The 13342-nt window shown below is 39.1% G+C and overlaps 3 protein-coding genes across 6 annotated transcripts in view; 1 reads left to right on the top strand and 2 right to left on the bottom strand.

Moving 5' to 3' along the window:
* The window catches only part of nf1a (neurofibromin 1a), an 84908-nt gene that overhangs the window by 44851 nt on the left and 26715 nt on the right, over window positions 1–13342 (top strand). The window lies entirely within an intron of this gene.
* Window positions 2588–5766, bottom strand: omg (oligodendrocyte myelin glycoprotein). The gene is made up of 2 exons (XM_081370982.1): window positions 5380–5766; window positions 2588–4208 (listed from the first exon to the last, which is right to left on the bottom strand). The coding sequence occupies exons 1-2, from the start codon at window positions 5391–5393 to the stop codon at window positions 3029–3031; spliced, it is 1194 nt and encodes a 397-aa protein (XP_081227108.1). The 5' UTR covers window positions 5394–5766; the 3' UTR covers window positions 2588–3028.
* On the bottom strand, window positions 7524–10573 carry evi2b (ecotropic viral integration site 2B). The gene is made up of 2 exons (XM_081369776.1): window positions 10238–10573; window positions 7524–9873 (listed from the first exon to the last, which is right to left on the bottom strand). Exons 1-2 carry the CDS (start codon window positions 10255–10257, stop codon window positions 8304–8306), a joined length of 1590 nt encoding a protein of 529 aa, XP_081225902.1. The 5' UTR covers window positions 10258–10573; the 3' UTR covers window positions 7524–8303.

Here is a 13342-nt window from a genome sequence, read left to right as displayed (position 1 = left end):
AATCCTTGGGAACTTTTGGGATATTGTAAGTATTGTATACACAACTGCAGGAAATTTTAATGGCTGTTTGAAACATTTAAATATTGTAGTCTTGCATCTGCTTTGTTTACGGGGGTTACCAGTTTAAAGGGACACTAGGCAAGTCTGAGTGTTTTTTCTCTACGAAGCTCCCCTAGTGTCTGGTAGTAAATGCTTTCAAACACTCTGATGTAAAAACGAACTGTTGTCCCTCCCCCCTCGCCACGAGCAACCCAGCTGATCAGCTGAGCAGAGGAACCGGCTATTTCAAAACCAGTTATGTCTACCGAGGCAAGTAAAGCAATACTTTCTTTCCAACTGATGGCGATTTTTTTATTTTTTTTTTTATTGTGTTGTCATGCATACTAGTATTTTTACCGGGAACGAGCGATATGAACGAGGTGAACTACTGCTTTCGTGTTTGTTTGTTTTTGGGAGAATGGGCATGAGCATAAAAAAATATATATATATATATATATATATATTGGATGCTAATATTTGTCTAAAGTTATATTAGCAAGGTCTATAAGTTCATCTGGTAGAATGATGGTTTACCTTTGCTTGTCTAAGAAAACATCAGAACGTTTTTTCTAGCTCGATCATGATATGTGCAACATTTTGCGCGTCTGATATTGCCTATTATCAGACGCGTTGACTTAGTGACATAAAATAAAAGTGTAAGTTACACAAATAAAACCGACAGAGGAACAGCCAAACAACTACAGAAATCAAACGTGTTTGCTAATGACAATGCTAACATCAAAGTTATAGCCTAGTATCTAGCGTACTAGTAAGCCCGTAACAGACAGCGATCATAATAAAAACCTTTACAGACAATAGAAAACATCCTGAGGTCACAATTACTTGAAATTTAAATAAATAGAATTTTAAATATTAAACAGTTTATTCCAAAGATACTTACATGTGCAACAGCAAGAAGGCCAGGTCAGCATCCATTTTGCAGGCTTCTGTTTCTCTCAGTTCTCACCATTCTGAAAAAGCCGGTCCGATATATTTACTCGAGTCTGACTTCTTGCTCGGTCAGTCTCCTGTTTCCTCTTTCGTTGGTCCTCCGACAAAGATTTCCTAGCTTTCTGCTTCTTTTTTTACAGGCTCAGCCATAACTCAATCTATCGTTGCCCTTTGCGTATAGCTAGCCGGTGCTTGAATGGGGGCGTGTACATGTGCAGTGCCGTCAAGCAATTTGTTACATCGCGAGACCTGATATCACGCGATACTTCCTGACGGCGAGGCCGCCGACCCGCCGACCCAAAGTTGGCAAGTGAGTTTTTTCCACTCTCGGGCACCAGGGGGGTGCGAAACCACCACCATTCAACCCGAAATAAGTAATATAACCATTCCACTGACTCCGAAGCTGTTCAGTTGCCTAGTGTCCCTTTAACCGCTGCATTTCTGCTGTTCCATAAGCGCCACCTGCTGTTGGAGAGTGAATGTGCATTTCCATTCAGTACATCTCCTTCACTCGTTCCGCCATGCACTTCTCATGCGTGTTGGACTTGTGCCTCTTTGACACAGCATAAAGCGGTGTTCTGCATTTTTAACTGTTGATGGGTAAAGTATTCTTAAAATGCACTATATAAATAATTCATAATAAATAATTATTCACAGTATTTTGAAGTGCCACAATAACAATATTGTGCATGTTCATTATCGTGATTTATTACATGGCTTGGTTGAATTCTAATGTAGAATGCGGTCTGTTATTTCTTGATAACAGACCGCTGCTAAGTATAACACACCGTTGCCATGAAAAACAGAGCGTTGCTATGGACGCAGGATTCTAACCATAGAGACGGAACAGACTATTTTCTTCAGCGGAAGCAATACAATCGTTTTTAAATCAATAAACTCCTTTTTAAATCAATATTTTGTGTCAAATTATTGATTTATTTGGTAGGTAGCCATGTAATAAGCGGGGTCCTTATTACTTTGCGTCGGGGTATGTACAAATGAAGATACATACATACATACATACATACACGCACACATATATATATATATATATATATATATATATATATATATATATATATATATATATACACATATATATATATACATATATACATATATACATGCATACATACATACATACATACATACACATATATATATATCCTAGTGGCCAGGTGTACCTCTCCACATCTGGGCCTGGTGTAGCAGGGGCAGCCCAAGACTTTTGCAGGGGTTTGTTGCATCCAAGTCAGCAGTCCATCCAGTCTATTGAAGACACCTTCACTTAATGAGGAAAAACGATTAGCATGCAGGTAGAATCTCGACAGTCTGGGAAGGCGATCCAGTGAGCCAGGTAGGATCTGCAGCAAGTAGTTGTGAGAGAGGTCTGTGTATATGTATGTGTATATATGTGTGTGTGTATGTACATGTATGTGTGTGTAACATGCTGTATATCTCCATTTAGTTTAACCCTCTCTTGACGTGGACTGTCAGCTCTGCTTTGCTGTGTTTACGCATTTGTCATTTTCGCATTTTGTCATTCCTGCTGCATGGCCTGTTGACTTTATTTTACGTAATTGCAGTAAAACGCTATGGGTTTTCCGATTTTATTTTTATTTCAACAGTTAAAGGCAGCATGTCTGTACTTATAGAACACATCTGCTTTACACTTTACACAGTGTTGTAGTTTGATACATAATATAAACAATGAAATGCACAAATATCTGTCAATGCTCAAGCATAACACTGGAAAGAGCAATCAATTTTTCACATCAAGAACTGCTACTTGTAGTGTACTTCTTTATGTCTAGATGTCGATATGTGTAACCATCCAGTACTCAGTCACATTATGTAGAAGGTTGTACGTTTATTGGAAGCAGGCAGAGATTGCATACGTTGAAGAATGCTTAAAAGTAGCCAGAACAATGTGAAAATGTAAACCTAAGTGAGTCTCTCGGTTTGCATTTTTTTGTGGATTTTTTTATTTTTTTTTCAGACTCAAGTCAGCAGGTCTAGTTCAAGAGATTATGCTGAATCACAAAGCACTTGGGATGACAACTGTACATAAAAGGCTCAAAATGGTGGTTTCAAAGCTGCATATGTGGATTTGATGCCTTGTGCTGCAAGATCTGCCTGGAAGGACCTTCTTGGTGCTACGTGTTCGGATTGTTGTGCTTGACTGTGTGGACAGGCTATGTGGAGTTGAAGAGAGAAATCCCCCACCCATGATCAGCACCTGCACGCCCGCCCCAGTGGTATTAACAGGGCTTGGATTGTGAGCTACGTTCAACTGGGCTGACTTGGACAAGGAACCAGAAGTAACTGCCTGCATTGGAGCTCGGTGGATAGGATAACGAGCGTCGGCACCCAGTGGCGGCTCTGTGAATACGGCTGAGTGCCAGGTTCTCCTAGTGGCCAGGTGTACCTCTCCACATCTGGGCCTGGTGTAGCAGGGGCAGCCCAAGACTTTTGCAGGGGTTTGTTGCATCCAAGTCAGCAAGTGGTTTATATTTTCCTCGTCCTCACAAGCCCAAGGATTTTCTCCAAGTGTGAGGAGCTGCAGTCCATCCAGTCTATTGAAGACACCTTCACTTAATGAGGTAAAACGATTAGCATGCAGGTAGAATCTCGACAGTCTGGGAAGGCGATCCAGTGAGCCGGGTAGGATCTGCAGCAAGTAGTTGTGAGAGAGGTCCACAATCTCCAAATTGTAGGGCATGTTTGTCGGAACAGTCCAGAATTTGTTGTGACTAAAATTGAGAGCTTGGAGATTGGACAACGTATTGTTAATTAAGACCACACGTTCCAGCAAGTTGTGTGACAAGTCTAGATTCTGAAGGTTCCAGTGGTAGGCCGTATCATTCTTCTCCAATTGACGGATGTAGTTTCCAGATGCACGTAAATCCCAAAGAGCTCTCGGCAGACCTAAAGGAAGGTGGTGGAGATGGTTATAGGAGATGTCCAAAGTTCTTAAGTGGTCAAAATGATGGAGGAGCCCATCGAGATCTTGGAGCCGGTTATGAGACAAGTTGAGGAAATGAATGTTGTGCTGCAGGCTGTCAGGAAGTATACCCAACTCTCGGGCAGAGCAGTCCACCACTCTGTGGCCTCTGCTACAGCTGCACATTGGTGGGCAAATGGCTAGCACACGCACCCCGAACAGGAGGACGAGCAATAGGTTAGCCAGCATGGAGGCAAGTGTGATGTGGGCTTTCCTGTAAAAAGACAAAGAAAAAATTGTCACACAAGTTGTTCTTTAGGTTTTACTTTTTGTAAGTTAAATTTATTAGTATACAAGCTAGCTAAATACACCAAAGCTTTTTTATAGATATTAGTGGAAGGGTGGAGTCCTGGTATCCCAGTAGAAGAACTAAAAATATGACTATCATGTACCATGTTGCAGCTTATCATTGTTTATTCTTTATAGACCAAATCAAAATTCTAATGGTGAGAACCTTAGTTCCGCACATCCACACACATTTTCTTCTTTTGTCCCTCTGTCTTCAACATCTTTTTACAGTTTTATAGCTTGGTCCTTTACAGATTCGCAGAGGTGTGGAGCAATCATTTGAACTCTTTGGAAGGACATGTCCACACTTGCCCCCCACTATTGCAAGACATACTCATTACACCTTATTTTTGGAAAATAAGCAGCACTTTTGTGTCACTTTCCTTGTAAAATCACTCCAACAATCCTGATTCACCCGGTATAACACATTAACAAAGTACGAACGTTATGCCACAAAGACAATTTCATTTATTGAGCATTCTCTATCCATTGCACTGTTGACAACAGGTTTCACTGTTACAACTCATACAGAGCCGCTCAGTTCTCTCTCTCTGTGCTAATAGGTTGAGCCTCTGCCAGGAGCTACCCTGCCATGCTGCAGCAGTGAGATGTTAGCATTTAGCCTTGGTAGCAGTGCCTGCATCTTGAATCCGCCTCACCCCCTCATTTATGGGGCATTTAGGGACATCGTTGCACAGTACCTCTGCGCGTGTGCACATAGTCATGCCATGCTCGATTCTAAGAAGTTGCACGTTCTGGGTTGCCACATCAGCATGCAGAAAATTGTGGTGATATTAAAGCCCTAAACATTTGCATTACCTCAGTAAATCCATTAGAGCAAGTTGATTGTTTGACACCGTCTAAAGACTTAATGTTACCCTTAATAAAAAGAGATTGTGTACATGCTAGAAATTGTCCTGGGGAAAAAGTATCTAGTACTCTAATAGAGGTGTCCCTGTTTTGCTCTAACAATGCTCTACTGCAGTCTCGCTCTGACCTAGCTTCACTGTGCACTTTGCGATTGATCATGTACGTTAAACTGAATTGCATGAGTTAAACACTCCTTATGCTTGCTTTTCTTGTCATATATCGCTTACCTGATTCTTTCCATTACTTTGTGTACATGTCGTTGTCCGTTCTGACCTCTCTTCCTGTTCTCCCTTTTCTAGAGCAGTAGAAGGCAATTTGGATTGCTTGGTGTTTTGTTTTCCCAGTCTTATATGACAGCAGGGTCCACGTTTTGTCTTCACTGTCTCGCACTCATGTCCGTTTTTGTGCTCGCTCCCCCGTTCTACCCACCCCCTTCCTTTTTTCTCTCATTGGCAACCGTGAGCTCCTTTGGTTTAGAGCCTCTCTTAGCCGTTTCCTTGCCTTTCCGCTCTTCCAGGCATGGTCATGCAGTGTATTTGCACCCTTGGATAGCCACCGCTGCTGCTGGCTGCCTGCTTACAGAACTTGTTTCAGGGATTGCTGTCAGAGGAGGTAGAGAGAGAAAGGAGGGACCAAGGGAGGGAGATTGAAGAATCATCGGACGGTGGGGGTGGGGAGGGGGAGGGGGCAAATGCAGCACAGAGTCTACCCATACTGCTGCTGATGAGGTGGGGGGGTGGTGTGCTGACTTTAGTGTTTTATATTCCGGATCTGCACACGCCACCAAATCATCTTCCTGATTCCTCTCTCTCTCACAAACTCTCAAACACTCTCATGGCATGGTCTTTGTATGTACCATGTTTAGATATCCTATTATTCACACATCTGCTTTGATAAATGAACCCCTGCTCTATTGTGATATTACTGTACAGTGCTGAATTATTCTGTGTGACGCAGCTAAATGCAGAAGACAGGCTGATGTGGTTTAATGTCCCTCTACGGCCTTGTCCTCATTTAGGTGACAGCTGTTGTTTTTTTGTTTTTTTATGCTCTCAAAGGGATTTCTGTATAGGTTTGTGAGTTTACTCTCAGTATATATAAGTACTTTTTGGCCACATAAGTTATGATTCAAATTTTTACTCTGTTAGAGCTTGTTAATGTACCCCTTCTAGTTTAGTTTAGTTTAGTTTAGTTTAGTTAGTTTAGGTACAGAGGTTTACATCATTTGTTTGGCAGCATGTATTAATGTTTTGATTCTTTTAACTCTTTTTTTTTTTTTTTTTATACAAATGGATGGATGGATGATGATGATGATGATCTGTGCTTCCATCCATTTCCCCCTAGTGTTCTGAATGTGCATGTGCAACTTTTGAGAGCACCAATGAGGTATGAATGTACTCATGGAGCGAAACAGCATAGCAAATGTGTGAACACCTGCATAGCAGCAGAGTGAGGTTTTGAGCTACTGAACAAAAAAATGTGAAAAAATGTTTTTAACCCTCACAAAAAGTACTATGGCATTACAATGGTATGCTGTCCAAATTGGATATAATATTAATAATAATAATCGTATTATTTATTATTATTTTGTTGTTTTCATGCCTCAAGCAAGTAGTTTAAAAAGCTATTGGCTCATTTAACCACTGAAGTCTGTCGGATGAAGAGAGTTTGAAAATAAATCAAAAGGCAGAAAATAGTCTTGTGGTTGGTTTCCCAATTTAAATCCGCTGTGACATTTCCTCTCTCACTTCTGCTGCAGGTGGTGCACAGGCCCTGCATTCAGCGCTCTGCAGAAGACACACTGTATGCTACTTGTACTAACTTCCTACCTTGCTCAATAGAAGTACTTCAGTAGTGCTTATCCCTAGGCAGAGTTTGTTAGTGTTGGAAACTGAGAACAGTTGTGGAATGATTTTCATGGTGTTCAGTAAAAGATTCTTGAATTGCTTCATTTGTCTCTTGGTGCAGACATAACACCATTTTAATATAGTCTAACAGTGTTTAGACAGCATCTTTCTAGTTGAGTTTGTGAATCTTTAATTCTTTAAATGTCCAGTGAGTGTCCATTGTATCCCTGGTCCTAATATTCATATTTTATTTGTGTGATTAAAGCAACTTTGTTTGCCTCATGCAGGCAAACATAATATTTGTACTCTTATAATTAAAGAAATTGATTGTAACAGGCACTTTTATTCTTTGATGCTAATTATTCATGATTAATTAGCGTTAGAGATTAGATGAACTGTGCAATAATGTTACAATAAAGTTCTTTCTCATTTTAATAAAGTTGGTTATTTAAACATTTTAAATACTGACATTTACTTTTTTTGTTTTACTGCTGAAGGAAAGAAAGACACATGACCGTGTTGTTGCAACACTTTTTATTTTGAGTGAGTGAGTGGTTTGAGTGAGCTGCTGTTGTAATGTTGTTCTGACAGTTTATCACGGTTAAAAGCTCAGACATGTTCCCAGTGGCTGTAGCAATGCAGTAGTTCATTTGAAAACTGGCTCCAGATTGTGGCTACATTCCCTCTTTAGTTTACACGTGTTTAACAATGAATGTAGGCACAAAGATTGTACATGCTGTGGTTTTTGTACAAGCGAGTCATGCATTCTCATGAACACAAACCGTTTTATCTGAGGACTTGTACAGCCTTGACCAAGCCTTGAAACACCAAAACATGCCGATTTTAACTTTTCATGAGACTTTTTGTTATTGGTTTGAAGATTGTTGCTTTTCAAAGTGCTAAAATGACAAAGACCTAATGAACTCAGAATTGGAGTTTGTGGCATGTAGTTATTATCTTCAAAGCAGCTATATGCTTTGACTTTGGTTTACTTTGACTAACCTTTAGCAGATATACATTTTTATAATGTACAGGCTCTGTCTTGAAGGAAATCATGTTTAGCGATTGTGTGATACTGATAACTAAAGCGTAATGGATAATAAAATATCACAATCTCTTTAATATGAATTGAACTTTGTTTCGATACACCAATGCAGGAAAGAAAAAAGCACCTGGGAGCACCATAGGAGTCTTGAACAAGCAAGAAATGGTCTTTGCATATTTTGACTTTTAGAAAGCAGATATGAGTATGTTGGTTATCTCGTTTGTGTAGTTTTTAGCGGCACATTTTATGTTAAATGAGATTAGGACAGTGGTGGAGCAGGTGGAACAATCCCCCCATCTGATGTTTGCAAAGGAGCTGCTTCTTCTGAAAGAGAATCAAGATCTATAGAGACTAAAGGTGGAGGTTTAATTATAGTGTCCGTGCCAGAAGATAGAGATGGAGTGAGGTCATCAGTCTGCTTTGATATTTTGCTCTCCGTCACAGGTTCTTGTGCACTTCTTGACGCAGATGTTTTGGTGTCCAAAGAATCCACGGATGCTTGACCTTCCTGGATTTCATTTTTCTCCTTCTCAGTTGAGTCCTGAGCAACTGTTGGGTTCCTGTTGGGGGCTTGGACCTCATCTGCATTTTGTCTGCCAAATGTGCTTCCTTGCAGGATGTCCCCCATGAGAACTTCCTCACTCATGGTCCTTCCGAGCGTCAGGTGTTTGGAGAGCTGTTGGGGGAGGTGTCTGGAAATGGACACCTGGTTAAAGCTTTGTCTGTTGATGGTCTCGGACTCCTCCATATTTGGCAGGTTTGGTTGAACGTCGCCATCCAGAAACGGCGAGGGTCCGGCCCATTCAGGATTTTCAAGCCGCTTTCTCTGCATTTTGCGCTTCTTTAACAAGATAAAGATGATTGCTATGAACATCAAGACAAAAGTGGTGCCGATCACAGCTGCCACAGCAGGACCTGGGTTCGCTTTCCGGAAATCCTTTGGTGGAGGGTAAATTTGCTTTGTTTTTGGTTTTTTTGTGATCGCCAATGTCTTTGTCGGCTTAATCATGGATGAAGTCTTAAGCTCAGGACCTTGTGTGCTTGTCCACCTGTCTGTGACGATTGCTCTCTCTGTGGTTTTCACACCATTGGTGCTTACAGTCTTGTTGAAATCTTTTGACGTTATTGCGGAAGTGTGGGCATGAGTAAATGGGCTTGGTTGGTCTGTAGTCTCCATTGTGGGCTGGATTGTATGAAGGTCTTTATTTGTGTTGTTGTTGCTGCCCTTTACTACTGTTTTATTTGCTTGCACACCATAGAGTCCAGTGAAATCAGAAGTAGAAGGTGTTTCCTGAGTGGCTTCCAGTGTTTCCATTGGTCCTATGCTCGTTTTTTCTTTTGGTGAAACATCTGCCTTTGTGGCATTGGGTGGTTTAGTCAAGACATTCAGTTCTTCAGCATTCTCTGTTTGCAAAAGAGATGTAGAATGCGGTCTGCGGGAGCCTTCTGTTGGTTTTCGTATTTCCTTTTGTGGAGTTGTTACCTCTTCCTGTATTATTAGCATAGTAGTCAAGTTGAATTCGCCATCACGTATGTTCATGCTTTTACTCTGATTTGATGTCTTGGCGTCACTGTTGGGTGTGCTCAGCCAGATGCCATGCTGCTCTGACTGATTTGTTAGGTGCTGCGTCTGAGCACTTCTTGAAAGTGAAACCACGTTGTCTGTACCAGAATCAGTAGTGTAGTTAATCTGCCCTGATGCATTGAATGCTGTGTTTGTTACCTCAATATTCTTATTGCTGGTTGTTAAAAGGCCATTTAGGCTCCATGGTAGAGAGGAGAGGAAGACAAGTGTGCAAAGAGTAGTCCTCATGGTGTCCTTAGAAAACCTTGCCAAAGAGAGACATTTTTGCACATAAGACTCAACAGACCATTTTATCTCATGAATTCTTATAAGCCACAATCAGTATGCTCAGATTTTATTTATTTTTTTAATATAACTTCTAAAACAGAAAACACTTAATGTTGTGTATGCAAAGGTCACAAACAAATTGAAAATGAATACTTGATGAAAAAAGTTGATTTTTTATTTAGCTAAAAGTCAAGACTGGAAAAACTAGTTTTCTACTTATTATTTTGTGGTATCATGTAGATACTTTAAATGTTAAAAAAAGAAATACAAACTTTATTGTACAATGTCAAGTAATATAATCATTGGTTTATGCTAGACAAAACAGCAGAATATGATCTTACCGAGGCATCCTCTGAAGCATTAGTGAAAGAGTGAAGTATATTCTGATGAATACGGAACCGTCACTTCACTTGGCAGGAAATGAAGCTGTGAAATGGCTGCATTTGTTTTTGCTAATAGCTGCGTTTTTTTTTGCCTGTGGAAAGAATCTGTGGTGACAGTATGAAAAACCGAAGCACGTTTTTCTAATTAAACTCTCATAATAGGCTTGTTTGAGGTATGTTTTGGATCATTGCGGTCCTTTTTCTATAAGGAACGGCTATTAATTACCTTCACAAAAATCTATAAAAGTAAGAACTTTTTTGTAGAGCAGAAGTTGTCTAAAAGGAAATGATCTCATGCCTTTTTTTTCTTTTTTTCTTTTTCTTGGAAAGTTCCTTTCACTGAACCCCTACCTTTCAACCACCAATAAGACTTACCAACATATTAGTAACTACCTTAGCAGTGTCATTGTTACAGTGAGTTTTGCTCAGCAAGCAACACAAATTTCAAAATCATTGTAAATAAGAAACTGAACAAGAATCATTAGCATTGAATTTTATTGAATTTTTTACTGAGATGTCAGAGTTCTGAGATAAAATTAAGGAATGCTTATTATTATAGGATCTGGAAGATTTAATGGGATTGCTTTGCTTATATTAAACCTGCTTTACAGGTAGAGTCATTTGCAATATGCATATTCATAGGTTGATTGATCCAAACTGTTTGACTGAAGAATGACAGATAAATGTTTCAAAAAGTCATTATGTTTGGGCTTCACTGAACTTTGGTGACTACAATAGCATAGAAATTAAACCCTACAATTGACTTGTTCTGCTGTTTATACACAGTTGTGTATAGAGTTCACCTTTTTGGGTTTTATCTACAGTAGATGCGGCTGGTGGTCATATTTTAAAAAAGGGCCAAAATGTAACACAAAGCTGAGGTTAAATACAATTTCACAATATATACAATAATACACCAACATTTCATTTACTTATTATCCTTGTCATCTTCACTAAACAGATATCCAGAGCTGCTTTGACCTCATCTGTAAAAAAAGTCAAAGTTTTCTATTTCATCTAATATTACTGATATGAGAAATGTCCTTTTTAACGGGATAAGCAGATAATTGTAGTTAGTTAAACAATTCTCAAAAATGCTATGAGACGACTTGTAACTGCACTTTTTTTTACTGCTGTAGCTGAACTATTGAAGCCATTTATTAAAAAAAAACATTTGCCTGTCATAGCCCAGCGTACAAAAAAAGCTCTTAAACTTTACACCATCAGAGGCATGTTTTCCAAACTAATGGGATCTATGCAGGAATCCCTAGAGGTTGAGCTCGGCATGGCTGTGGGGACGCTCTCCGAGTCAGCGGCTGCGTTAGAAGTGTTGATGTACTGACTTGGCCCTGCTACGCCATCTTGGAACTCTTCCTCCTCACCATCGGTCTTTACTTCCTCCAGTAGAACACTGGTTTCGCATGGGCCCACAATTCCTCCTTCTCTTCTCTCGGTACCCCAATAGCCTGTTCCACTCACCAGGTCTGCATTGCTTCGGGATGGACGAGGGGTCCGGTGACGACGTTTCAGGCTGGAGACGGTACATGCCAAGACTATGGTGGAGGTTAGAAGGATCAGGATAATGCCACCAGCAGTGGCAGTTGCTATAAATGCTAGCTGGGCGTCAATAAAGCAGCTGATCTCGGAGGCACCAGTTGCAGGCAAACTAGTTGTCACAAATGAAATGTTGAGGTCTTCTTGCTCATGGATAGTAGAGGATATGGGATGTTCTGTGACCATTGTCATTGTTTGTTGAGATCTATGTAACAAACAAGTACCATTATTCAGTAGGACATGTTACTGTAGTAATAACTATAAATTATGCATAATTACATGCAACTAACCCTAAACCAACCTCTATTCCTAGTTAATTATTATTACTCAGTACTTAAATGTATAATTACACTGTAACAAGGACACCTTATAATAGTGTAACCAAATTTTGTCATAATTTACTCACCTTCAAGTTGTTCCAAACCTGTGTGAGTTATTATACTGTATGAGAAGATATATTTAAAGAATGCTGGTAATCAAACAGTTGACGGTAGCCATTGACTTATATAGTAGGAAAAAATACTATTGAAGTCAATGGGGTCCATCAACTGTCTGGTTACCAAAATTATTTAAAATATATTTTGTGTTCAACAGAAAAAAATAAACTCATACAGGTTTGGAACAACTTGAAGATGAGTAAATGATGACAATTTTTGGGTGAACTACCCTTTAATTGAACTTTTCAGTACACTCTACACATGCGCAATCAAATAAGTTTCCAGCAACAAAAACTGTGTCCTTCCAAACTGAACATGAAACCTTGGCTAATGAAAAAAAAAAAAAAACCATTATGTACACTACCAAAAAATTGTGGTCTGTAAAAATATGAATACATTTATTCAGCAAGAATGCGTTAAAATGAGTGCAAGTGACAGTAAAATAATGTAAAATAAATGCTGGGAAAAAAATACAAAACATTTTAGGAAAAAATATTTAGGGCAAAAAAAATACATTTAAAAAAAAATATTTATATATTAGGGCTGCATGATATTGAAGAAAATTGCGATATTCAATATGCTTAAGTTAATAGCATTAACTTAAGTTAAGCATTTAAGTTAATGCTTAAAGTGTGTAAAATAAACTTAAATTATCTTTAAAATATATTTAAAATTATATAACCTACATGCATTTTACATTCTTTTTGTGACAAGAAAACATCCCTCCAACTTCTGAAAATGAACATCAGTGTTTTACTGTAGCGTAAGAAGTGTTATTTTAACATCAGTGTAAACCACGGGGTTTAGAGGTTCAGATTATCCTACATTAAGGTTATTAAACAACAGAAACTGAATAATCAAATGTAAAAATAAAATACTGCTTAGTTTTCACTCTATGAATTAAATATATAAATTTATAAATTAAATGAAGCTACAAAAATTATTCAGCCAAGAGCTGTGAGTGATTTTCTCTTTGTTTGTTTGTTCATGACCCCAGTTATTGCAAGCCGTTGCGATATGCATATCACAATATATACATTTGCGATATTTCGATATATTGTGCAGCCCAAAT

The sequence above is a fragment of the Scardinius erythrophthalmus genome (assembly GCF_964197995.2).
Source record: "Scardinius erythrophthalmus genome assembly, chromosome: 7".
Classification (NCBI taxonomy): Eukaryota; Metazoa; Chordata; class Actinopteri; order Cypriniformes; family Leuciscidae; genus Scardinius; species Scardinius erythrophthalmus.
This window is presented reverse-complemented; position numbering and strand designations above follow the sequence as displayed.

What these genes read in the sequence shown, in the direction of transcription:
- evi2b (XM_081369776.1), bottom strand. Translation starts at nt 10,257, where the DNA reads ATGCTTCAGAGGATGCCTCG. An exon ending in ATGCTTCAGAGGATGCCTCG is followed by an intron (nt 9,874 to 10,237) that starts GTAAGATCATAT and finishes CTCTTTGGCAAG; the next exon opens with GTTTTCTAAGGACACCATGA.